The 27,736-nt window shown below is 31.0% G+C and overlaps 3 protein-coding genes and 1 non-coding gene across 6 annotated transcripts; 3 read left to right on the top strand and 1 right to left on the bottom strand.

Annotated features, from left to right (window-relative positions):
* The first annotated feature begins 8,887 nt into the window (after positions 1–8,887).
* Positions 8,888–10,743, top strand: LOC115709017 (protein LITTLE ZIPPER 3). 3 transcript variants are annotated; one of them, XM_030637039.2, is made up of 2 exons: positions 8,888–9,045; positions 10,146–10,743. In XM_030637039.2, the coding sequence occupies exon 2, from the start codon at positions 10,213–10,215 to the stop codon at positions 10,444–10,446; it is 234 nt and encodes a 77-aa protein (XP_030492899.1). In that variant the 5' UTR covers positions 8,888–9,045; positions 10,146–10,212; the 3' UTR covers positions 10,447–10,743. The 3 variants fall into 3 exon arrangements, with proteins under 3 accessions (XP_030492899.1, XP_030492900.1, XP_030492897.1); XM_030637040.2 differs by having other exon boundaries at positions 8,888–9,090; XM_030637037.2 differs by lacking the exon at positions 8,888–9,045 and adding an exon at positions 9,775–10,048.
* Positions 10,744–12,076: 1,333 nt separating this feature from the next.
* Positions 12,077–16,201, bottom strand: LOC115708811 (CAAX prenyl protease 2). Its single transcript, XM_061111645.1, has 8 exons — positions 15,856–16,201; positions 15,607–15,666; positions 15,233–15,445; positions 14,102–14,213; positions 13,506–13,577; positions 13,120–13,182; positions 12,651–12,728; positions 12,077–12,442 (listed from the first exon to the last, which is right to left on the bottom strand). The coding sequence occupies exons 1-8, from the start codon at positions 16,057–16,059 to the stop codon at positions 12,288–12,290; spliced, it is 957 nt and encodes a 318-aa protein (XP_060967628.1). The 5' UTR covers positions 16,060–16,201; the 3' UTR covers positions 12,077–12,287.
* A 1,089-nt stretch (positions 16,202–17,290) lies between these two features.
* Positions 17,291–18,525, top strand: LOC115710011 (uncharacterized). Its single transcript, XM_030638303.2, has one exon. The coding sequence runs from the start codon at positions 17,505–17,507 to the stop codon at positions 18,267–18,269; it is 765 nt and encodes a 254-aa protein (XP_030494163.1). The 5' UTR covers positions 17,291–17,504; the 3' UTR covers positions 18,270–18,525.
* Positions 18,526–21,845: 3,320 nt separating this feature from the next.
* Positions 21,846–21,952, top strand: LOC115711803 (small nucleolar RNA R71). The gene has a single exon (XR_004010676.2). It is a non-coding gene; the product is annotated as a small nucleolar RNA R71 (small nucleolar RNA).
* The last annotated feature ends 5,784 nt before the right edge of the window (positions 21,953–27,736 follow it).

The following is a 27,736-nucleotide window of genomic DNA, read 5'->3' as shown; positions in this document are numbered from 1 at the left end:
AATCTCCTTCGCTTGTCGAGCCACAACATCAGACACTTCCCTTTTCTTCCTGCCGAACAGTTGAGATGCCCTGGTCAGGAACCTACAAATCATAAAATGCAAATTAGCTACGATTTTATTTGTGTAACTAAATAAATAACATTTCAAGTAATAGCATACCCAGTAGCCCTGACACGTCCAGGATGCTCTGGTGTCCCGAGCGCCTGCGTCAGGATATCGTTTTGGCCCTGAACCTGAATTTGTCCCCGACTAAGCTTCTCCTCTAATTGAGCCTAATGCACGCATATATTCAAGCAATTAGTATATGAATTATATACACTAACTCATGAGTAGAACTGAATTAAGGATTAATATATACTTACTATCTTCTCTGCAATTTCCTTGTCGTAATCAGTGACAAGTTTTCGACTCTTAGTGCGAGATTTAATCCAAACACGGTGGCAGGGGGGATCTGCAACTTCGAGATCCTTTTTCTACATCACGTTATAACAATTAAATGAGTACCAATTAAATTTTATAGCAAATTATAGCACAGTAAATTTTAAGCATTACTTAGCACAGCTTCCCGTACGTTCACCATTCCACTCCGACCACTACGATGTCTGGATTGAATTTTCGATGAACGTTCACGTTGCACCTTACTCAATTCCTACAATGCCAAAAAAATACATTAGATACATGTACTTGTATTTAAGAGTTTATCTTAGTGTTAATATAATTAGCGTACCTGAAATTCACGAGTTAGTCGACTTTCAACAAAAGTGCACCAATCAGCAGCGTCGATCTTAGGGTGCTTTTCAGGGACTTGTGCCAGTCGTCCCAGATCCTTCTCTTGCAACACGGGCATTATGATGTCTTTTGTCATCCTATTCTTGAAGTCTTTCATTAACTTCCCAGCTAGGATGAGACAATCATGTTTGAAGGAGTCCGGCACAATGAACCCCGTCTAGTTTGAAGGGAAACAAACACGGTTAGAGTGAACATTTGAATTAATAGAAAAAAAAATCAAAATTTTAACAAATAACAGCTTACTTGTATGTCGTTCCAAACTTTATTTTTCAGAGTCGGGTTGACTTCTTTCCAGTTTTTATAGGACAACCCTATCGTCTGCCGACATCTGACACCTAGAGTGGATACGAGCTTAGCATAGCTTTTCCCGCAGTATTGTCCTTTGTCATTAACCTCGAGGGCCACTCTTTTGCCTTGATCCATTAGCTTGGATATTTCATTCATTTGAGTAGGCCCTCTTGTAGGTATTACTGTTGGACACTCTGCCTCTGGGTCTAAATCAGATCATGAATTCGAATTGGCCATATCTACACCATTAACAAACAAAATTAATAATCATGCTACTAACACTAAATTCTACCGAAATTTGATCCAAATTCTACCGAAATTTTGGCAGCATAATGGCTGTAATTGGACGTTCCCAAAAATTTTAAAAGTGCCTAAAGTAACAAACAAAACAAATATAACAATACAGAACAAAGAAACTAACATAAACAATACAAAATTTATCCACCAATCCGACCGTAGTACATGTATTCGCACTACGGATGAATATTTAAGATATTGAAACTCAACTAAGCATGCATTGATAATTAATTATAATAACAAAAGGTTAGCGGATGGATATACCTATTGCAAATCCGATCAACACCGAAATATGTCGATCGACTATAAAATATTAGCACACAACCTATAACATAATGCAATATACAACCAAATTAAAATTTTAATTATTAAATTACTTACTAGTTATTAAACAAAGTAGCAAGTTAGTAGTTACTAATTTCCATAGTTTTTTTTTAAAAAATAACATATACATATATATACATATATAATCAATTAAATATCACACTACCATTATTTTAAAAACTTTAACTCTAAACTAATTAAATTCCTACTACCTCTCATTCTCATTCACAACAAATATATACAATACAAATACACAAAATACACAAATAGTATATACACAATATATATACACACAACATATATATAAACACATATTCAATAATAAAATACAAAATATATACATATATATTATATATCAAGTAAATAAATATTTACCTTATAAACGCAATCCGGCGACAAATTGCGACCAAAAATCCGGCCACCTATAGCACACACAATATAATATTAATAAAATGAAAAAATCCTAAAAAAAATTTACAAAAACGAAATAATACCAATGTACATTAATAAAATGAACAGAAATCATATTTATACCTTAATGAACGTTGAGATTGAACGATTTCTCTGCTAAAATCGGTGGTCGGAGTTAAACCACCACCTTTTTTTAAAATTGGTTCGGGTACAGTGTAAATGGGTGAAAAAACAAAACTTTTTTAGTGTATGGGATTAGATATTGAAAATAGAAACTTTTAAGAAAAAAATGAGGTGAAATGGTGAAGAAATGAGAAAGATATGGGGGTTTTTAGAGGTGGTTGGCGAGGGTTTTCGTGGGTTTTCTCTGCTGTAGGACTGGCTGGTATATGCTGGAGAAGAAGAGGTGAGGAAGAAGAAGACGATGCAGAGGTTATACTTTGGGAGACCCTATGCCGTTGGTTCCTAGCAAAGAACCGACGGCATAGGTGCACACGTGTCAATAAAGTGTGCACCTATGCCGTCGGTTCCTTGCTAGGAACCGACGGCATAGGGTCTCCCAGAAACCTTTAAAAATTCCCAATTTCCAACCGACGGGATAGGGTTTACTAATATATATACCTACAGTTTTTACCAAAAAACTGCCTCTAAATGTCAATTTCGAATCAGGTGGGTGTTTTCACACCCTTTAGCTTCCCTTTTTATAAAATGGGTTAAAAAAAGGGAAGCTAAAGGCCCATATTGTAGTAGTGTACCTAAGTTATGTTTTTGAAACCTAGTCATTATTCACATAGTTTTCTTATTTGTATAATTAAATTAATTTTTAAATAAAAAATAAAAATTTAATGGCCTGAACCAATCAAGAACTGCCACGTGCCTATTGATTTGACACTTAACGAGTGCTAAGTACATACGAAAGTTCTAAAAATATAACTTTATTATTATCGTAAAAAACTAAAAATTAATTATTTATCTACAACCAAAAATTAATTTATATATACCGATGAATTTTAATGCTAAATAATGCAAATTTGAAAAATTACTATTTCACACAAAATTATAAAATTTCTAATTAAGTTTCCAACAATAATTCACCAAGATTGGACAGGTATATTGAAATTATAACTAATATATTAAGTCAAGTTTGTGAAATCTCGTTAAAGCATCTCCAATGGTAGTATTCTTTGAAGATGTTATATATCTATACATCATTCAAATATATAATATTTTATTTCATTTTTTTTCCACATCATTTTTAGTACCTTTACTTCTAAAAATACTCTAATAATATAATACCTTTTAAAAATAATATAATTATGATCTTGCACATTATATATATATATATTTATTAAACTATTATATATATATATATATTGCACCTTTAATTTTTTATTGTATAAAAAAAACATAGTATCAATACCATTGTGTGACATCAATACAAATTTCAAGAATAATATTCTTTTATCTCTAAAGGTATAGCATCCCTCTAATTTATGACCAATTTTCTTTAATTAAATAATATATGAATCTGAAAGTATTATTTCACACTATATATTTTTTTTTTAATTATCTTTTTAACAGTATCTAGTTCATTAAAATTAGAATCTTTAGAGCATTTCTAACAACTTCTCTATTATATCATTTAAAGTATATTATTAAAACTCTACTTTTTTATTTTACAATATACTTTTACATTATACCATACATCATATTCTTTATATTTTCTCTATATCATTAAATTAATATTATTTTTATTGTCTACACTATTAAAATAATATTTTTTGAACACATACAATATATATAAATAAAATATTATTTATATATATATTATTAAAATAAGTTTAGAAAATTTATTATTCGTTAGAGCAAATTGTATTAGTTTGAGTGCATCTCTATTATACATATATTTATGTATGATATAAAAAAAAGCTGATGGAGGTCCCTTTTTTTTATCATATTTAACTAATTTTTTTAAAAGAATAATCTTTATTATAAAGAGATTGTTGTGAGTGCATCTCCAATGGTTAGCATCTTTTAAAAATTTACACATCATTTAAAAATATAATATTTTATTTTATCTCTCTTCCACATCATTTTTTACACTCTTAGAGCATCTCTAAGGAGCACACCAAATTTGGTGTTGCACTATCACTAAATTTGGTGTCAAAAATTATTTTTACTCCAACCACAACACTAAAAAATATTACTTATTATTATATTAATTTTGTAATAAAATAAAAATAATTATAATATTCACATTTAGATTTACACACAATAATTTAAAAGGTATTTTTACAATACGTCCTTTCAAATAAAAGAGTCACTCGTGCAACAGACAATTTGAATTTTATTTCGGCTTCTTACATTTTTTTTTTCATTTTTTTTCGAAATTTTTAAGAATTTCTTAAATAACTATAATGTACAGGGTTGAAACAGTCTATTTCACGCATGTATAAAATAAAAGAGTTTTGCGTGCAACAGACTGTTTGCACCTTATTTTCGGCGTGTTAAATTTTTTTAAATTTTTCAAAATTTTATTAAATGTTTTAAATAGCTATAACGTAAACGACTATACAACAATTAAACTAAAAAAATTTCTCAGATGCAACAAATAAGAGTGCATTGATGGATCTATTTTAAAAAAGTACATTGTAGAAGTAACATTTTTAATCTTATATTTACAAATAATAATATCAATATTTATAAATAGAAATTAAATAATAATAATTATTACAAAATGAAAAAAAAAAAAAGAATGTCGTAGCTACAGTGCCACAACATATATGTATGTCGTGCACTGTAGCCACACGGCATATATGATGTACCATTTACTGCTACATTGGAGGGATTACACACACCAAATCTAAAGTTTAGTGCCTCCTTGCACTTGCTCTTACTTCTAAAGACACTCCAATATATAGCATTCTTTAAAAATACTATAATTATGATCTCACACATTATTATTTATTATATATCTTAATTTTTAACTACAATACTTTTTTAGCTTCAAATTATTATTAAAAAAATAATAAATAGCATTGATGCTACAACACAGCATTCATGCAAATTTCTAGAATGACATCCTCTTCTCTCCAATGCTATAGCATCTCAATATTTTGTCACATAATATGTCCACCTCACCAAACATCGTCTAAAATCTTACCATTAGAGATACTCTAAGATCAATAAAAATGAATAAACTACTAGAGTGTTATTTATTTACTGAAAAAAAAAAGAAAATTTTTATTTCAAGTTAATAAGTAATTATATATTTTTGTTAAAGTTGACAAAAAAAATTATCAAACTAATAATCAGTTAGATAATCATATTTTACATGTAAAGATATATAAATATGTGCATCAAATTAGTTTACACACGCTTTTAGCATTTGTACATTATTTGAATTTTTCTTTTATTTTAAATTTCTTAAAACATTTATAATCTACATTGTCGTATAAAAAATAATTATGTTTATAATTATTTACATGGCCAAACACTAATAGTTGAATCATTTTTTGAGATGAACAAGGAGGCGTTTGGTTGGGAGGAATGAAAATATAGGAATAGGAATGAGAATGAGAATATGATTAGGAATAGAATGGAATAAAATTTAAAATGCATAAAAAAATTGATAAAAAAATAATTAAATTTTTTTTCTTGTTATATTGGAATGATCATTCCTTTTTTTTTTTTAAAATAGAATAGCCATTCCACCAAAATTTTTGGTAGAAAGAGCATTCCATTGGAATGCTATTCCAATACTTTAAAATGCAACCAAACAAAGGAATGGAATGAAAATTATTTCTTTTCTATTTCATTTCATTTCATTACCTCCAACCAAACGCCACTTAAGGAGAATTTGCCTAAACTATTTAAGCCAAATTGAATTCGAACTTAGAATCTCTTTTTTATAAGAAAAAGTTTGAAACCACTAAATTATGACTATGATCACGTGAACAAATAAATTTTAGGACTGAAAAGCAATAGAATTTTAAATGCTGAAAAAAATAAAAAACTCTTCAATGTAGGAATAATTATTACAATTTTTTAATTTTAGAAAAATGGAGATATCCATTATCAATTACAATTTTTTATTAGTCTATGTCTATTTTAATTAAAATATACATTTATATAATCATTAAGAAGCCCATATTAGAAGTTTTACTAAATTTACCCTGTCCTATTATCTTTATCTTCCAAAAAGATCATATTTAAGATAATATAGATGTCAATATATTGAAGAAAAAAATATAATAAGATAATAAGATGACTTGACCTTCTTATAGTTTCCTTTTCGTTATTTTAGTTAGGCAGTGTTTGGGATTCTCAGAAAGATAAAGCTTCCCCAAATGTATAAAATCTGATCCTATCAAATGATTTATTCTCTTCTTTTTTTTTTCATTTTTTTTTCTAAAAATAAAAATAAAATAATAATTTGTCATATATATGTATGCTAATAAACCTTCGATTCCATATACTTACAAAGCCAAAAGTACCACTCGACAACTTTGTGAGCAACTCAACTTATGACCAGTATTTTAACAAGAAAAACGCCACCATTACATTACATATTCTCACTCAACTTTTTGTTTTTATTTATTTCTTTATTGTGTCTTCAAGAGCTTTTCTTTTATTATTTTTATTATTTTTCAACTAAATTAAGTTGAGCAAATGGAATGGACCTCTAACGAACACCCCACGAAAAAAAAATTGAAAAAAATATTCTGACATATATTTTCGAGCGTAAAGGTTGACTGAAAGGTTGTAACTAGAGGTTGACGGTTACAACCTCCTATTACAATTTACAACTTCTTAGTCAACTTCCATTTCTAAAATCATATGTCGAAATGTTTTTTTAAAAGTTTTTTTATAGCGGTATTCGTTATAGTTACAGTATCATCCTTGTAAATTTTTTAAAAATTTCAAATAGTTTACACTATCGAAAATAGAATTTTTGATATTCTAGTTTACCGCGAGCGTTCAAAAAACTTTAAATATATTTTCGGCACTGTAAACTATTCGAAATTTTTCAAAAATTTACAGGAATGATGTTGTAACCATAAAGAACACCCCGTGAAAAAAAAAATATTCTGACATATGTTTTCAGACGTAGAAGTTGACTAAAAAATTGTAACAGGAGGTTGACCGTAATACTTCTCACAAAATAAATAATATAATTTTTTGTTAGGTTTGAATAAAACTCAGCTGCTATGTAGTGATGCACATGTCATGATAATATGGCACATTTGGTTTACTTCAAATTGCAGCAATTAAAACTGTCTTGACTGAACGAAAGAAATATAAATCTATGATGAATACAAAGAAGAAAAGAGAATAAGGAATGGAAAAGACCCGTTAAGGGTAATTTGGTAATTTCAAGCATTGCCAGCCCATGAGTTGAAATTCAATAATTACATTGATGTAAGCATAGCCCTCTCCCTCCCCTGAAAGAGAAGCAAAAATGAACGAGCTCCACGAGGGGTCAACAAAATAAAATGACAATTTTACCCCTTTTATTATGTGATTGCAAAATTAACACACCCATCCAAAAACACCAAATATCTGTCAAAACCATGATGTTTCACGTTAAAGCCACTCATAACCCATGAGGGTTTTGAGGCTGGCTTTGGCCTTTGCCCACTCAAACAATACAATTCATTCCTCAATTACTAATAATAAAACTCACACACCCTTAATTTAAGCCACAAAAAACACACACAATAAAATTACTTGTGATTATTATGATTACAATAACGGAGAAGAAAACACCCTTAATGATGCAAGTTATGGAAAGAAATGTTACAAGCTTTTTGACAAGTCATACTAATAATAACAATATTTGGATTAATATGGTAACATATCATAACATAACATAAACTCTTTTCTTTATTTGGTTTTGTTCAAACCATTTTACCAGCTTGATAAAGATTTGAATAACTTGTATCCAAAATGATATTTTTGGGTTCCCATTTTGCCCCTATACTTGTATATCTTTGATGTGACTTATTAGATACAACACAAGATTATACTCGTTGCGAAATTTGACTAAGAAAAAACCCATGAGAGACATTATGGTAAGAGTAAAGAGAGAAGAAGAAAGAAGGTTTTTTTTTTTTTTTTTTTTTTATGATAATTGCCAAACAGTTCCCAACACACAAGAAAAATATAAATAATAAAGAAAGAAGAAAAAGCATTAATAAAAACAAAATAGTATTGATTATCATTATTATGTGTGTGTTGTATTGTATAATATTATTATTATATAATATATATTTATATGTGTGTGGAAGAGAAGAGGTGAGGTGATGATGGTTCGAACCCAATCCAAACCATCATTGCGAATCTTGGAACGGCCTAGCCCACCATCATGCAAGCCCTAGCCATAAGTCCCATAATTGTCCCTCTCTTACCCATAATGTCTCATTTTATTCCCAAAATACCCCTAACCTCTCTGCCAAAGCCCAAAAAAACCATCATCATTCACATGACGCCATATCCACCATCACACAACCAAAATACACTAAAACAAAATAAAATCTTTTTTTCGTTTTTTTTTTTTGATAATTTTATTTCTCTTACATTATTTTTTTCATTTCAATTTTAATAAAAATAAATAAAATAAGAGTCTTAACCGGCCGCCTTCCATGCTTACACTTGCATGATTGTTGTGTCAGAGTGAGAGAGGCATGTCCCCTCCTCATGAGCTTCCTCTGTTTTTGCTCTTTCTTTTTTTTTTTTTTATCTCATTTTTTTTTTTAATCTCAATAACTTTCTCTATAAATTACCACCATTCTTGTTCACTTTGCATGCTCCTTCTTATCTCTTCAAAATACACACTCTTTTTTTTTACTATAATATAAAAAAAGCTCAAAACTAGCCTATTACTTCTATTACTTCTTCTTCTTCTCTCCTTAACCAACCAACCAACTTGAAAAGGTGATCTTTTTTGAAAAGATAAAGAGAGAAAGACAGAGGCCCACAGTTCTGTCTCTATCTCTTTCTATTGTTTTTTTTTTATTATTATCTATTTGTTTCTTGAGTTTATGGTTTTGCTTACTTATTTCCATTGAGAGAGACAAACATGGTGTTTGAGAGTTTATGTATATATAAATATATGTTTGTTTTTCTGTTCTACATTGGATAATTGTTTCTGGTAGAGGGAGTTTTCCCATTGCTTGGTTCTCTTTTTGGCTTTTCTCACCTCATTTTGAGGAAGGAATGTTTCTCTTCTTGGATTCTCCAACATCCAACTTTTCATTTTTTATTTTAGTGTTTTTCTATGTACCTGTCTAGCTGTGATACTATTTTCCATTATAACTGTTATTATTATTATTAATAATAATAATATTAAGTGTGACTGTTATTGTTATTATTATTCATTGGTTTTTCAACTTTAGGTATATTGCTTTACCATCCTCCTTCCTAACCCAAATCCCAGAAAAGAGCAAGAAACTGTATTTCAAAATTCACATCTAGTTAGTTAAAAATATACACAAATTCATATCCCAACTCATGATTTTGTCACAACTTTATCCTTTTCTTTCATCTTTGGAAAACCGAAAGAAACCATTTTTATTTATTTATTTTTATTTTTACAATGAAGTGTAGTTTCAGTCTACTCTTATTCCTTCTCTCTGTTCCCTTTTTTTTTTTTTTTTTGACTATTTCACAAAACATACCCACTTGCTCTATTTATTTTGTGCCTTAAGTGGTCCAAAACCAAATTTTATAGAGAGACAACACCACATGCCCTGGCCACTACACCTTGTCCCCCCCTATTGCCAATTATATATACTAAAACTTGTCACTAGAAACTGAGATTTTTTTGCAAGGAAGAGTAATTAACATGTTTGGATTGTAGTACATTCTAACCTGAAATCTTTTGACCCTTTTAAGTTAGCTAGATCTTCTATTCAATTCTAAATTTTTTTACTCTTTGGTAAACATTTCCTCTTCATTCATTCACATTACATATATCTACTTTTTCTCTATAACTTGTAATAACATGAGTTCTGTTTTGTTTTGTTTATTTTCAGGTGTATCATTAATCTTCAGAGGAAAATCTTAGAAGGGTATTTTTTTGTTTTTGTGTTATTGATAGCAATGGAAAGATTGAACTCGAAGCTGTACTTGCAGAACTGTTACATAATGAAAGAGAACGAGAGACTTAGGAAGAAAGCTCAGATTTTGAACCAAGAGAATCAAGCTTTGCTTACTGAGCTGAAACAGAAACTTTCCAAGACCAGCAACACAAAAAACAATGCTAAAAACTCTATCCCTGATCTTAATCTGAGCTCAGGTGGTTCTGGTCAAAATGCTTCATCTTCAAACAACTGATCATATCCATCATCATCTATGGTAGCTGGTTTAATTATAAAAAAAAAAAAGGAAAAAAATTATATATCATGACCCCACTAAGGCTTAATTTTTTTTTGTTAAATACCTTAGTCAACAGTTGGTAGTGTTTAAGTAATTTAGTTTAAATATTATAAATATTGGGGGGTTTTAAATGTTCTCTTCTATTTCTATCTTTATTTTTTTTTGGGAAGGAGTTTGGATATGAATATCAGAAAATACAGGGGATGTATCAGCCTATATATGCTAGAAAGCAAATATAATATCATATTGTAGTTTTTTAGTTCTCTCATTTATTGTTTTCAAAGTTTTAATATCCAAATATTTAAAGAGATGTATTTAACTGGCAATTGGATTTAGAGGGAAAGAGTTTAAAGTCCAAATAACAAATTTTATATGCCATGTAAGTGTTGGGAGAATTGGATATAATACCAAGATAGTTTTGTCCTCCTCAGAAGATATATGTTATGTTTTTTTTTCTTTATAAGTTAATAAATAAATAATAATAATAATAAACAAATATATTTGTAGATATGAAAGGGGACTTTTCCTTCAGATTCTGTCTGAAGAGAGAGTGATGGGAGGATCTATTGAGTGTGTAACGTCATCAAAGAATCAGCATAAGAATATTGGAAGTCAATGAGTGAAGGGTTTGTTTGGTTTGAAAAAAGTGTCACAACAAATATACAATACAACAAATATCAAACTCCATGGATATGACAAAGGTTGACCCATCAAAAGAGAAGACTCTTCTGATAAAAACATAAAGAATGTCTAATCAGAATTCTTATATATGTATTTATGAAAAATCTTCATATCTTCAATTAACCCCTTTTCCCCAACCTCCAACTAAAAAACATAAAAGGGTATTTATTTGAATAAATTAATTATGACATTTTACATTAAACAAGAGATTTTTCCATCTTACCAAAAAAGAAGGATTTTTTCATAGTTAAATGATCTCCATTCATGTTTTTCTGTCTTATGTGGTATAAGGATATTTATAATAAACAAGAATAGCCTGTGAGTTTTATCATTAAAATGGTCCAGTCTAGATAGCAGAAAGGAGTGGCACTGGCAGATCACTCATGATAACAAACCAAGTCCTTCAAAGCACCAGAGAAGAAGAGACAAAAACCCATATGTCATTTGAAAACAAAAAAGGTCATTTCAAGGGATTCCTAAATGGATTCCTAAATTTTTTTAGCAAATCCAAGATTATACTTTGTTTTAAAATGGGGTTAGCTCTGCCTTTTGACTTTCTTTTTTATTTTTGGGTATAATGACAGCTATGGATCTCCCATAAGTATTATTTTTCTTTCTTCCTTCTGCAGAGTATCTTGTAATGTAGATTGGGGTCATTATAACAATATCTTATACAAATGAAAGCGTGAAGGCTTACATAATACAGACTATAACTCTACCAAGACCAAGTATCTACAATATAATTATCCCTAGTGTTTTTTTCATTGGTCAGGCTGTCATTTCATTTATATTTTAAACAAAATATTAGGTTGAACCAAACCAAGATTGAAAGAAGTGCTTACATGATTTGGCTCAGATTATAGTTTTCATAGGGTTAGTAGTACTTGATCAATCATTACACACGCAATGTCTAAAGATTTGTGTATCTTAAACTTGGCAAAAGGTCAATATGGCAAACATTACAACATAAAAGACTTAGCTAAAGTTCGTTCTACAAATGAGTAAGATTAGCTTGGTTTCTCATGAAATAAAATTTGAGAAGTTATAAATGATGAGCACAAGGTGCTGTTAGCAATGGGTTAGCAATGGTGCAAGGTTGTTTCACTTTCGTTAAGGATTTACAATGAAGACTTTAAAGGTTCATTCCAAGAACAATACCCCTGCCAACATTTGCAATTATTTGTTCTATCATTGTACAAATCCGGGTGAGTCATGGGAAAAAGAAGCCACAAGAAACCAACCATTCCGGCTAGAAATGCCGCACTGACTATGCCTGAAAAAGTAATGAAACAAATAATTGAAAAATCAGAACCGAAAGAGTTAAACATTCTATGTTAAATACCACCCCGTCGAGCAGGAAGAAGAAATGTGCAAATGCATATGATCAGAAACAAAGTCGCGGAAATAGATAACCAATAGAGAATTGTTATTCATTAGCTAGCCATGTAAGCAAAAGTTCCAAATGACTTTCCTACTCATACCTTTGCTTCTTGAGAAAAGCACTGGCAATCCCATAAAATTGCAGCATACGTGAGCTACTAAAGGCGCCAGAAGATTCCCTGCATAGATGAAACAAGACAAGCAATAGTTTTTAAGCCCAGAAATCACTTATCAGACCCATGTTCAAACTAGTTGCCTGCAGTATTTCTTTTGAAGTAAACTGCAGTAATTGCTATACATGTGCCAAAGAGGAACTTGAAGCTTAGGCATTCTGAGACCAAACTGCAGGCCTAATCATTTCATCACACCTCTTGAGCCACCAAAACAATCTTAATTATATTAATATAGTCATCAACCTTTGTACAGCAGTAATTAACTCAACTACTCTGTTTCTTTATGAAACAAGCTAATCACATTTAGTTTCTTTCTCCTCGTCAACAAATAATTGATAGGCTACAAAAGTCCACACTTGTGATGATGAACAAACATTAGGTATGCCACTTCACTTACCCGTACGAATGAAGAGAAAAGAGGCGTATGAACCAAAGATAAGGGTGTAGCCCAGCTGAAAACCTGCAATAAGAAGCTCGGTCTGTCAGACATGAGTACGTTTTTGTTGAATCATTATTATAAGATGTGGCTGCAAAGACTTGAACTTCAGATTCTAACCCATCCAACCACTTGAGCTATCATCAAGTGTCACTAGACACAAGCATTTTGAGACATAAGATCCCAAAAAGAATGAAACAAACAAATAAGAGAGAGAGAAGTAAAAGGCCGTTTTATTTAATTTTATTTCAAAACTTAAATTCCTTTCTATCTTGAATTGCAACCCATCCTCTAAGCTAAAATAAAAAATAAGCATTCACTGAGGGCAGGAAGTGAAAGGATTGTACCTACAGCCAAGGAAGATTTAATGAAGTTATAGTTTTGCTTGCTGTAGACCTCCATGAAATGGTTTAAATGAGCTGCAATAAAAGAGGGAAGATATTAATGACATAGCAGGACTATATTATTAAAAAGTCAAAAGCAGTGTAATAAAGAGAGGACAACATGGATTGCATTTTAGGCAATCTAATGCCATATAAACTAAAGCTAAGACTTGTAATATATAACTTTTTCAAGAAAATCTATGAATGAAAATAAGTACACCTATTGAAGTTGTTTCAGTTTTTCACTCGTTGCAACATGTAATTTCAAAGAAGAAAATGAGTGCCTTTAAGCCAAACTTACTCAAACTACAAATTTTAAGTGACATAGAAGAAAATCAATGTATATATATAATACACATATCAATCTAAGTGAAGGGTATCGAGTCAGACAGTCTTGCTCATCATCTATACAATTTTAACCAATAGTTGGTAAGGCCTGAAGACTTTGTGTAAATAAACAGGTGAAAACTCAAAATGCATCGTGCTATTGTAAATTTTGATGTGTTAGTGTTTAAAGTACTATAAATCGTAGCAGCAGCTAAATTACGACACTAACTCACCCAAGCTGAAGAAAACAGGGCAGAGAAATATGACACTGCTTATTTTGAAACCTCCACAAAGAAGCAACGGAACCATACATGCTCTAAACACCAGCTCTTCTGTAAGTGGAGCCTGTTCATAAAGTAATAACAAGATTTGATACAAAGGAAGCTACTCTTAAGGTTCAATCTTTACAAAAACAAAATATGAATATAATCATAGAACATTCAAGGTAGACTCATAAATTCATTGATTGGCTACTATTTCAAAGAATAAGTCAAGTAAAAACTGATGAAATTTAGGATTTTCACTTTCAGAAAAAGAAGACAGGCAAGACTCTTCATCTTATTTTATAAAACATCAGAAAATGTATAAAATTACGGGTGATTCTACAATGCACCCCCTTAAAAGGGATGTACTGATGCACCCTCTACTTGTTTCAGCATCTAGAAAATTTTTTTAATCTAATTTTTTTTTCATATTCATGTACGTTATAGCTATTTAAGATATCTTACAAAATTTTAAAAAATTTGGAATAATTACCAATATAGAAAACAATGTTCAAACAGTCTATTTTACACGCGTATAAAATAAAATAATCACGCGTGCAACACACTGCTTGAACGCAATTTTTGACGTGTTAAACTCTTCCGAATTTCTTAAAATTTTGCAAGATGTCTTAAATAAGTATAATTTACATGACCATGAGAAAAAATTTGACTAAAAAATTATTTCGAATACTAAAACAGATAGAGATGTATCGATATATCCTTTTTAAGGGGGTGCATTATAGAATTTCTCTAAAATTACTGAGTTTCTCATGCATATGCTATTATAGTAAATCATACTTGTATAACCAGGTGTATCTATCTCTTAAGATAATCCCATGAAATTGATTTCAATCACCCAAAAGATCAACAATACAGCTCTAGAGTTTTAACCTAAAATTACATTTATTATTTGAAGTGAAGAAATATATTTATGCATACAAATATACATATTTTTTTTTTTTTAAAAAAAAATAACAATAAAATAAGCAGCTTTAGAATGGCTATTTGTGATGATATCAAGTAATTGAAATTCTCCGCGCTTAAACAATTAACCATTAAAGTTTAGCTACTTAAAATGATATACTATATACATACACTTACCACAACATAATTGCGCCAAGCCAAAATATTGGAAGTAATCGAGAGTCCCCAATCAAGAAGACTTCTCAGGGCATATTTGATACATCCAAAGGAAGTATCCCCACTAGAATTCGCGTATATACTAAAGGAATCTATCAATAACAGAGTCTTGAGGACCAATGATCCAGCATACATTAAACAAGTCAATGAGAGAGGAAACACCACAGCTTGCCACTGTTTCACAAACACAAAATTTCAATTTTAGCAAGCAATTACACTCTTCAAGTGACATAATACTACAATAACAAGACTACCCCTATCACGAAAAAGAGTGTTCCAATTTGAAAATTCCTTGAATCATAAAGAATGATAAAAATGGGCAATGAGATACTCACAATATGATCCATTCGAATGCCCAGAACGCCAAGAAAATATGAGATTTCCCTGCTTCTCATCTGGCTTTACACAGTGAGAAAAATGTAAGCGTAATTCTAAAAATAATAGATATTTCAAAAGAATCCAATCATAGATAACAAAAATAGTAAGCAAAAGAGCTTGAAATCTAAAGCTTTTAAGACACAATTTTCCCATCTCAAAATTAATGGCAAAGAAGTGAAAACATGAAATACAGTAGAGAAGCTTACGGGAAGAATTAGATAGCAGAAGACGACAGATACAAGAGATGAAGTAGCGGCACATATGAACCGTCGGATCATGAAGTCTTTGTAGAGCGGCGGAGGCGGAAGACGAAGGACTAAAGTGGGAGCATAGAGGATGGCGACGTAGGATAAGGCCATTGCGGCGCAAGCCACCGCCGCCAGTGGTTTCGAAAGGGCTCCTTCCTCCATTAATATGGGTATACTGAAGTGAAGAAGAAGCTTCTGAAATTGAAAACCCAAAAGAGAAGTGAAATGGATTATGGAAGACAAAGAAAGATGGTTTATACTTTTGTTGACTTTTCTCTGACGTTCTTACCTGCAAACTTCATCTTCGAATCTCTTGTCTGCCTATATCTTGGGCTGATAATAATGGGCTTCTAACTATTGGGCCTCTAGGCCTAATTTGATAGGAATTTAACATAATTATAAGTAATTATAAGACTTATAAAGCAAGTTTAAAAATACCACTTTTATTAATCAATTGATCAAATTTACCTTTAATCTTATATTTAAAATGAAACATACCTCTTTTTATATGTATTGTACCCAAAATGCCCTAACATAAGAGAGTCACATGGAGAGTATCTTGAAGTGACAGGGGTAAAATTAGTGTTTAAAAAAGAAGTAAAAATGAAATAAAAGAGGACAACATAAAAAGAATATAAAGTGCAATTTCCTTTAAAACATAAACATAATATGACAATTTATTAAACCCTATTTTTAATTGTATTCTATAATTACTCTTATAATAACAAGTAACAATATTCTTAAAATTTATTTTTATTATTATTTTGTTTAGATATATATATATATATATAATATTATTACGTATTTAATAAATAACATGTTAGTATAATTTTATTTTATTTAATATTTAATTGCTTAATAGTATTTTTTGATTTTTTTTTTATTTATGTTTAACATCTAATAGTATCTATTACTTGCTAGTGTATACAAAATTTTAAACATATATGAATTAGTATATATAATTTTAAAATATATACGGAATAGTTACTAAATTTTAGAAAAAGAGAAATTAATAGGGTCTAAAAATAAAAAGGATAAATATATTCTTTAAAAATTTATAAGTAAAAAATAATTACATGTTCTAATAATAATTTTGTCAATTTAAAACATTTCAATTATTTTTTAATTATATAAATAAAATAATTATAATTTTAGTTTTCTTCCCATACTATTTATTTTTTATTTTAAACTGATTTAGTTTTCCTATTTATTGATTCTCATTCCAATTATGATCTAATAAACGCAAGTGTTACAAGTGTCAAACTTTAAGAAGGTACACCAAATTAAGACACAAATTTAGACGAGAATTGAATTAAAAAATGTTACTAGAGCATGCTTTCAAAATAAATAAATAAATAAATAACTAGAGCATAATTAAAATTAAAAACGTCATAGAACCAATATGCAGCAGCCAACTCAAACAATATTAGAGTTTACACATACGAAATTTCAATTATACCCTTAACTTCTATTTCTCAAACAAAATTATTCTCCATTTTCACTCGAACAAAATCCCAGCACTCTCTCTACTTTTCTCCTAATCCCATCTCTCTCGCCTGATCCCCAATTCAAAACCCTAATTTTCGGGATTCCAAAATCCAGATCCGATGGCGAAGCAGTTCACGGTTCCGCCGGTTGTTTTCCCATCCGGCGGGAATCCCGGCACTGCCCCCGCAAACATGCAGCAACGGCGGGTCGCGACGGCGCCGTTTCAACCCCCTCGGTCCTCTGGTTCAAGTATCCCGTTCATGTCGTTCGATATCGGATCCGCGGTTGGTGCGTCTTCATCCACCGCTAACATCTATGGCGGTCCAATTGGCGGCGGCCTCACCCCTGGAAACGCCAACTTCGAGGACGAAGAACCTCTCCTCGACGAGCTAGGTATTCACCCAGATCAAATCTGGAAAAAGACTAAATCGATCCTTAACCCGTTCCGAGTCAATCCGGTGGTCTACAAGGACTCGGATCTTTCGGGCCCGATCCTACTCTACATGTCTCTCTGCTTATTCCAGTTGTTGGCTGGGAAGATCCAATTCGGCGTGATCTTGGGATGGATCGTCGTCTCATCGATTTTTCTCTATGTGGTTTTCAACATGTTAGCCGGGCGAAATGGAAATCTTGACCTGCACACGTGTACGAGTGTGGTTGGGTACAGTATGTTGCCTGTGGTGATTCTATCGGCGGCGTCTTTGTTTGTTCCACAAGGTGGGGTTTTGAGATTCGGGGTGGCCGGGGTTTTCGTTCTTTGGGCAACGAGGGTTTGCACTGGGCTCATGGTCTCACTCGCCGACGGTGGAGACGAACATCGGGGGTTGATAGCGTATGCGGCCCTTTTAATCTACACTTTGTTTTCGCTTCTCGTTATATTCTAGTGACATTAATGAGCAGTGAGCAGTAATGGGGTTTTCTTTTTTGTTTAATACTGTTGTAGCTGTGGTTTAGTGTTTTCCTTTTCGGTTTTTTCAGTGAGGGATTACATAAGTATAATGTCTGAATTGAACTTCAGGAGTTTATGATATGATGGGTGTTCCTCTGTAGAAAATTGGATATATTACTTTGTTAATGAATTCATTCTTTATTGTTAGAGACAAATGTTTCTAACAAAGATTGATTTTTTCTTATGAGAAATTAGTTTCAGATTACTTATGATGCTACGAGTCCCACTTGCTGTAGTTGTACATTATAACACTCACTAAAGATAAACTAGAATCTCACTTATCGTTTTACATAGTGGTATTGGAGAATAATCATGGTCGGAGTTGAGTTTTACTTGACGAAGTACTTCATAACAGAATCTCCTATATGCTAGTAATTCTCTTGTTGTATTGTGTTAAGATGGATTTGTTATGAGAATTCAGTTTGAGATTCTGTGCTTGCTTCAATTTCACTTGCTGTAGTTGTTTAACTTATTGAAGTATGTGCTTCCTTGAGGCACCATAATGGTGAACTAACTCAGTTGGAAAGAAATGAATGGTTATGTTAGGATACAGTTTGTTGGATTTCTGTTCACTGATAAACCAATTTTGAATTGTTTATTCTTTTAATGCTACCTAACTCAATATAGTTTATGCTACGTAATTTAGGTTGTTGGATTTTCATGACTGAAGCACACTAAGTATAAGCTAAATTAACGCTTTTGCATTACTTTAATTGATATTAGCTTAGCTTCTGCTGATCGCCTTAGTTTAGTTTTCTTGTTGTATCGTGGGAGATATGCTCTTTTGTAACTATGCATCTTTTCTCTTCTTTCTCTGCTTTTAGAGTTGAGATTATTTGTGGATAAAGTTTGACTAGATGGATCTCAGTCTCTCACAATCTTCGTTGTAATTGCCTTATCATGTGAAATATATGAACCTTTGCATTCATTATAATTGCTTGTTAATTTAATTTTGCAAAACAGAAAGAATAGCCAGACAGTTTTGTTTCCTCGGTGACTATAAAATGAATAGATTTTCAGGATAGTTTGATATGCCTTAGTTTCTTTAATCGTAGTATGTAATGAAAATTGAGGTGCTTGCTAAAAGAAAGGGTTTCCATCATTTAATTGTGACACAAGAAAAGTATGTAACTTTCTTTGGAATTACCTTTGAATGATTTTTTTGTCATCTGTTTCCCAGTATAATTTCTGTGAGTATATTTAATCAAAATTATAAGGATATTAAAAACTTATCCTACTTTAGTTTTTACACTGCCCGTGTTCTTTTTTTTTTTACAAATTTTGTTCTGTTTATTTTAGAAGAATTCTATCAAGAGATTAGCTTCATTCAACTCCTAACAAAAAAACTAGTGTTTTATACTTGGATTGCACAATCAAGAACTTGTTCTTGCTCAATTTCCTAAACAAGTTAAAAGAGTTTCTTATTCTTACCTAATGATTCCCAACAAGTTAAAGTTTCTTACCTAAGGTAGACTGCCCTGGTCAATGCCATAAATAGGCATTAAGTCATACTTGGCAAAGTTTTCCTTGAGGTCAGGTCAACTGATGAAGCTACCAAAATAGTTTCAGGCCAGCTACAATTCTATTCATTATTATTATTATATATGCTGCTTTCGTCCTACACTTCCTTTTAAATTATCATTTTTTTTGTTTGTTTTTATCCTAATATTTCATTATTATAGTTCATCATACATGTATTAGTTCTGGTGTGTCTTATTATGAAAAATATTAGTTGAATTAGCAGAGGATTATGGAGGACATTGGCCCCCCCACGTGTGCGTTTTTGTCTCTAATTTTCTGAGAGGGTTGTCATTTTTTTCTTTCTATTATTTCTGTTTTTGTAGTTGAAACTTGAAAGAGTTCAGCAAGCCTAGCTTTCTCATGGATTGGTTGTTTTGACTTGTGAGGCTTAACGTATGAAGCTTTTAATATTTTTATTAATTGTTTAAGAAAATGGCCATTATTTTCTGTTCTGTTGTGGTAGTTAGTCTGCTTCTGCTGCTGATTTTATTCGATGTATTTGGTGGATATGAATCACCACCCTCTTATTTTAATCACTATATAATTATATTATGGATTTTTCATGGCTTAAAATATTGATTTCCATTGTTCTGTTATTAACTGGATTTTTGTTTTTAATTTCCTTCTTTATCTTGTCTCATTTTTAAGGGATTTTTTTCTAATAATATCATAGACATTATAAGGAACAAGTCAGCTACATGTGTCATATCCAAAGACCAATTGTCCCCCTATTTTCATTATTTCTGATTTGTTGAAGATTGTTCTACTTACCATCTGACCTCTCCACCCCTAATCTCCTCAAAGGGAAATATAAATATACAAGTCTTCTATGAAATTTTCAGGAACAGGAAACCATAAAGAGACTATATTTTCTAATCCACATGGCTTCTGTTCTTAGATGTTCAGCTGAAGCCAACAATGATGTAGCAAACATGGAATTCGATGAAGATGATCTTTTCGAGATTGACCTCGAGGCGGTCGACAGCATACCCCCGCCTCGTTATTGGGAGAGCTGTGTCACAGCGACCGAGAGCGCACTTCTCGCTAATTGCCTGCTGCCCATATCAGATCTTTCGAGTGCTGTTCCAATGGTTTCGGGAGCATGTAGTGCGGTGTCATTGGCGAGAACGGGTAATGTTTTGATGATCATGGAGCCTATCCCTTTGGGGAAGCTTCTTCAGTTGTCATGTTTAGGTACTTTTGGGATTCAACAGAAGGACATGAAAGCTTGATTTGATAAATGAGTAGGAGGAGAAATGGTTGGAATAGTATTTTGTTAGTCATAAATCAGATATAGCTTTTTCATTTTTTTACCATTTATCAAAATTATATAAACAGATATACTTGAGAAAGTCATTGAGGCTTGTACAAATTTTACCCTTTTGATTTTTACTATACATTTATATTCCCATATCTAGGACTTGGGAGTACTAGTATCATCTCCATAATGTGGAGCTAAGCTTAGTTGATGTTGGGAAAAGCGACTTGTCATTTGCCCGTGAAACCACTTGTATTGTAATTTCTTTAGTGAAGTTAAATCATTGAATGTCTTTCAGCAATTTGTTGTGGGATTCTAATTCGCCAATATTTCCACAAAACGCTCGCTAATCATATGAGTAGACTTATGTCTTCATTGTTTTTTTAATGGGAGAAGAGTATTTCGAACTTGGTACTTCCTCAAGGACAAGTGTAAAGAATAATTGATATTTATTTTAAAATTTGCTGCATAAATACTTATTTTGTTTGTTTTGTTGTTAATAAGAATTAAAATTCTTAAAATAGCGGTCAAAGCATCTATTTCAAGAACACCTGTTACTTTTCGGCTTGTAGGAGCTCTATTAGTTGACCATGATAGTTGTTGCTGTCTAAGATCTCAAAAGCTTTATTGTAAGATTTGGAAAGAATGGCTCCATTGGCTGAAGCATCCAACACCATCCGAGAGGCTGCATTGAGACCATTGTAAAATGTCTCAAGTTGGATACAATGAGGAATGCCATGGTGTGGACACTTCCTCAACAACTCTTTGAATCTTTCCCATGCTTCACTGGTGGTCTCATTTTCCGATTGTTGAAAGGACATGATCTCACTTCGAAACTTTGCATTTCTTGTTAGAGGAAAATACTTTCTCAAAATTTTTTCAGCCAAGTCATTCCATGTTGTCACCAAATCAGGAGGAAGAGTATTAAGCCATGCTCTAACCCGATCCCTCAAGGAAAATGAGAACAACTTCAACCTTAAAGCCTCTTCACTTACTCCTTGTAGCTTGAAAGAGTCACTCACCTCTAAAAATGAGCGAATATGGAGGTGAGGATCTTCCGTTGGCAACCCACCAAATTGACCAACCGTTTGGAGCATTTGAAACATTACGGGCTTGAGCTCAAAATGAGGTGCTTGGATTTCGGGTCTCACAATACCTGGATTAAGCTCATTGAACATAGGGGCTGCATACTCTCTTATTGCTCGAGCTCTATCATTGGCTAAAGCAATAGGATTGGCATTATTATGAGCACCCCCAACTTCAAACCCATCGGGGCGTTTTTTAGCCTTTTGTTCCTTTCTCTTTTGTCTGAAAGTGCATTCAATTTTGGGGTCAATAGGAGCAAGTTCAAGGTCTTCTTCTTGCTCGTTCATGCACTGAATTACACCTGAAAGAGAAAAATTTAGCGCACCAAAATGAAATTAGAACCTCAAACCAGAAAATAAATTGCGAAATAGTTGATAATACACAATTTTTAGTTTCAATTCCCGGCAACGGCGCCAAAAACTTGTTGTGAATTTTTTTTTTGGATGAATCAGGAATTGTATTAGCACAAGAACATTTGATTACACCCAAATAGCACCCTTAAATGGCCTATAATAAAGAACAAACTATACATTGACAATGTATTTACAAATTTTGAAAATTAATATGCGCAAGTATACGTAGTCACACAAGTAATAAAGTGATAAGTAAGATCGTCTCCACAAGGATTGCAAACAAAAATATGATGTAAAACCAACTAATTACAACTTAAAATAAAAGGAAAAAAAATGAAAATGGTTGAGCAATGATTCAAAATTAAAATGACAGTTATTAAACTTGCTAATTTTAATGTTATTGCTGCTAGAAAAATGCTTTCAAAAAGTGCAATATGGTAAAAAGTGGCTTGAATAACTAATCTCTCCTAAGCTGGTTTTTCCTAGTTGCTATATCATTACCTCAGCATTCCTACCAGTAATAATAGAATTTCCTATGTGTTTATGAGAATTTTTCAAAACTCACAATTTAAGTTCTAACACCTAGATTCATATATTCCTATATCAAACATATTGCAGAACACTAATTAAATATCAATTCTTAAGTTATGCAAGGTAAATGAAAATATTCCTATTCCACTTACAAAGAAAATCTAAATCTAGAGTTTCTCTTGCTCCATTCAAGTTTAACTACTAGATCTAGTCCTTCCGGAACAAGATCTAGCTTAACAAATTGTTACTCATGGCCAAGAAATAACAATCAAACATAATGACAAGCTCACTTGAATGAACAAAAGAAAAAAATGCTAAAGTATACTTAAAAATTAATCATACTCAACATAGGAGTTCATAGTCACTCAAGCTTTAAGAAAATTAGCTCATGTTCAACATAAAAATTATAATCCAAATTCGAAGTTGTTCATCCATGGCTGCTGCCCTTTTTACAACTTATCAAGTTTTTAATATTTAAAGATAAGAAAGAAAAGAACAAAATACAAAGGGAAAGGGAAGAGAAATGCAAACAAATAGAGCTTTTGTCCTTCTCTTCTTTTGCACTTGGGTCCCTCTTCTCTTTTCTTCCTCTCTGTACTTTCTGCAATCAAAGCTCTTCAAAAATGGCAGCTGCCCTCATCTTCATGAAGGAGGTGTACTTCATCCCCCTTTTAATTGTTGGGTCTTTAAGGTACAAAATGACACACTAAAAATAGAAGCCCAATCTTTTTCCACCTTGGCACACTCAGTTTAGTCATTTTCCTTCCATAGCAGCCAATTGGCGTACTTTGAGTGACTGGGATGAAATTGCTGATGTGGATAAGTGAAAGTCATTATTTTAGACTTTTTCTACGTCACTTCCCAAACTGCCCAGAATGCTATACCATTGCTTCAGCATTATTGTCTAGTTTTTAGCTTTTGTTCCAACTTTTTCTTTGCATCACTTCCTTTTCCTAGCAAGTTAATTTTTCTTTCCCACAACAAACAAGCAACATTTAATAAAAAAAATACAATTAACACAATAATTTTTACAAGACTCAAAAGTTAGCTTACTAATAGAAATTAAACTAAAACTACTTAAAATTAAGTAACCAAACACATTTTCACTACTCTCCTCACAATATTTTCAGTTTTAAAGCATAAAAAATAACTCTATACCATAGAGTTATCATTCACAGAGAGTGTTGATAACCACCCTAGAGTCCCTCTCCACCATAACAAACTTGTGGCCTTTCGCTTTCGCCACTTCTAAAGCTAAACGACAAAATTTTAAAGTTTTGTTCTAACGCAAACCACCTCACCAAGATGGTTCCTTGCTACCACAACGATACACATGCTCTCCAATCCAACTCTAACATCACAATTTAATTTGAGCCAATCCTGGGGAGGAGGGCGCCAAACATCAACCACTGACGGGGAGGGAGAGAGAAAGATGGAGGCACAATAATCTGCATAAGAAGAGCGAATAGAATCAATGCAATGAGTTATATTATCCAGCCTATTATTGTGTACCTTATCATTGCGGACCCGCCAAGTGGTGTCAACAATAGTGGAGGCGTAGAGGAACACCTCATCAATATTAATGCCTTAGTTTTTTAAATCTCAGATAAATGTCACCCAGTCCCACATACAAATACCAGAACTGACAATGAGAAATATACGTCACGGAGAAGACCTCCATAAATCAAAAGCCAAGTTGCATGAGAGAAACAGATGTTCCATGAATTCTTGATTAAATAACTCCACTTTAATAGAAGTCTTTACATTGGTGCATAATGTAAAATATTTTTTGACTTAAATTTTACCTTAGTATAATTACCACAAAGTTTGTTGAAATTTTAGTTGTTGTAGCATTGAACCACTATTCCTTGATAACAAACCGGTGGTAACATATACACCTTTGCTATGTTCACTCAAGAACCTTATGGATTGCCTTGCACTGTTAATGTCCATGTGCACAAATCCAATTCAATAAATTTTTGGAGAATAACTCTCAATTCTCATAAGAGGCGACACCAATCCTAATCCATATAGGTAGAGTTTAATTGTCTCACAACTCCTTAGACACTTCTTAAGCTTAAGCTCCATTAAAAAATCTTTTAGTTTTAACCCTCTAATTTTCACCACGTGTACTCATCCATAGATGGGACAATTGAGCATCACATTCACTCTATTGACTTGTTATTACCTATTGAACATAAGATTAGATTTTTACTAGTGTTAAGATAGGTTGCCATCAATGAGTAAAGCACTAAGGGAGTTTATGTCCCATCCCTTGAAAATTCATGCTTTCATCTTGTATAAAGATTAGGCAATTTGTTAACCACACACTTTTGATTCCAAGCGAATCATGTTAGCAAAATATAGTGTCCACTTTTTAAGGTGACAACTTTCTTCTTAAGTACTTAAGCTTTGAAAATTTAATAAAAAAAGATTAATTTTCACACAACTCAAATTTTTACTAATTTTTTGATACCAAGCATATCAAAACTAACCACTAATTTAGACCCTAAATATGTTTATATTACACACTTAACATTAGACACTAAATATGTTTAAGTTACATACACTTTATTTTAAGGTATCATGCATATCTCAAAAATACACATTTTAGTTTTAAACACCAAACAAGTCTAAAACTCCTCATATATATTGGAGGATTACCCCGACACTTTTATATTTCAATATCAAAATAATATTATATATCTTGATTTAAATTATGGAAGACCACTTTATCTCTATAGCCTTTTAATTTCTTTCTTGAAATTATTTTCACTAAATTTTGACACCAAATATGTCAAAATTTCATGTATGGACCTAGCCAAAATTGATTTAGAATTTTAATTCAAAATCACATAATTTAATCAATATTGTCTCAACACATTTTGATTAAATTTGTAGCTCACCCCAACATTTCTACCATAATGTAGAATTTTAATATCAATTTAAAATAAAATCTCTTTATTTTATTTTAATCTCTACATATTATCTTTCAAGAGAATAATGTACTCATAATTAATCTCAATATATATCAAAATAAACAAACCATTTTGTTAGTTTATTTTGCTCTTTATTAGCTTAAAAATAAATACAAACTTAAAAATATTTTCAAAACTCATAATTTGAATATTTCAATTCAAATTAAAAGTGAAATTTCTATAAAAATCATTTTTTTACCAATATTAGTTATTGAAATAATTTCCACATTATTTAAATAACATTAATTTTTTTTTTTTTTTTAAATACCTCTTAGAGATCATTAGAAAAATGTCATTTGACATTCTTAGTTTTCTAAAAAAAAAAAAAAAAACTAAAACATCAAACCCACATTACTACTTATTACAAAATGATAGAATTATTTTTACCCATTATTTATCCTTTATTAACAAAATTATACTTAAAATTTGTAATAGATAACACAAATTCTCATAATAATAAAATTGCTTTTTTAATTTTATAGTTATCTCCTCATCGAGATTAGTCCAAGTATTACACTAAACAAAATTTTTTTCTCATCAATTTTGTTTCACAATTTTGCTTTTTAATATTCAAAATTGCTTCTCCAATTTTATAATTTTTTGTCTCATTATTTGAATCCATAATGATCCACTTTCTTTGAGTAGTCTAAAATTACTCTTCCAATTTTATGAGTTCATCTCACAATTTAAATTCACTTTGATCAAGTTATTCTTACATGATAAGATATTCCCAACAAAAGATGTAACTCTTAAAAGTTCATCTTTTTTTATATCATAAAATGGGATGATTATCACCAAAATGGAGCTTCATTTTTATAAAATTATCTTTAATTACAATATAATCTCATATTAATAATAATAGAATGAACACATTTTTATTATCATCATCTCAATTATCATATTATATAATAATATGATAACTTATACACATATATTAACATAAAATTTATATATACACACTATATATGTATTATATACACATAATTTATTTCATATATGCATATTTATAAAAATTACTATTTCTACATATTTATTCTCACAAATATATATTATACATAACTCACATATACATATATTATATCTCTTACAATATATAAATATGCTAAAATATTATAAACTCAATTATAATATCATATATCACTATATATAATAATATAATATACACAAATATATATATATAACTCATGTATATCAGATATGTAACGTGTTAAAATTTTTACTAAATTAGCATACCTCATTATATGAACATGCTACTATATCATTATCAAATAAATTGTATATCATAAAATAAATTCATTATGATTACTCATAAATAACTTGAATCTCTTACTACATGTTTATGTTTTTTTTCTCATAATATTGATTGATGCTCTTCCTTCATGATCAACTTCCTTTGATTGTATATTTCTCCATGGCAAGATGTCTTTTAGAAAGAAGATTATGCCATCAAATTGACTTTTAGATTGTTAAAAATTTTCTCGTATAAGAGGAAATATGGAGGATCACAATCAAATACATAAAATAAAAATAAAATATTAAATTAAGATTATAAAATAATTAGAGAAGAAGAAAAAGAAGAAGAACACTCACCAACATACAATAGGCTTGACCAAAGTTTATGGATCTTTGTCCTAAAAGTCATTTCCTCTCTCACATGGACATTTAAGGAAACTCT

This window comes from Cannabis sativa, chromosome 3, assembly GCF_029168945.1.
Source record: "Cannabis sativa cultivar Pink pepper isolate KNU-18-1 chromosome 3, ASM2916894v1, whole genome shotgun sequence".
Taxonomy (NCBI): domain Eukaryota; kingdom Viridiplantae; phylum Streptophyta; class Magnoliopsida; order Rosales; family Cannabaceae; genus Cannabis; species Cannabis sativa.
The sequence above is the reverse complement of the archived record's forward strand: the minus strand, read 5'-3'. Positions and strand labels throughout refer to the sequence as shown.

What these genes read in the sequence shown, in the direction of transcription:
- LOC115708811 (XM_061111645.1), bottom strand. Translation starts at nt 16,059, where the DNA reads ATGGAGGAAGGAGCCCTTTCGAAACCACTGGCGGCGGTGGCTTGCGCC. An exon ending in TCTGCTATCTAATTCTTCCC is followed by an intron (nt 15,667 to 15,855) that starts GTAAGCTTCTCT and finishes GTGTAAAGCCAG; the next exon opens with ATGAGAAGCAGGGAAATCTC. An exon ending in GCATTCGAATGGATCATATT is followed by an intron (nt 15,446 to 15,606) that starts GTGAGTATCTCA and finishes TTTGTGAAACAG; the next exon opens with TGGCAAGCTGTGGTGTTTCC.
- LOC115709017 (XM_030637039.2), top strand. Translation starts at nt 10,213, where the DNA reads ATGGAAAGATTGAACTCGAAGCTGTACTTGCAGAACTGTTACATAATG.
- LOC115710011 (XM_030638303.2), top strand. Translation starts at nt 17,505, where the DNA reads ATGGCGAAGCAGTTCACGGTTCCGCCGGTTGTTTTCCCATCCGGCGGG.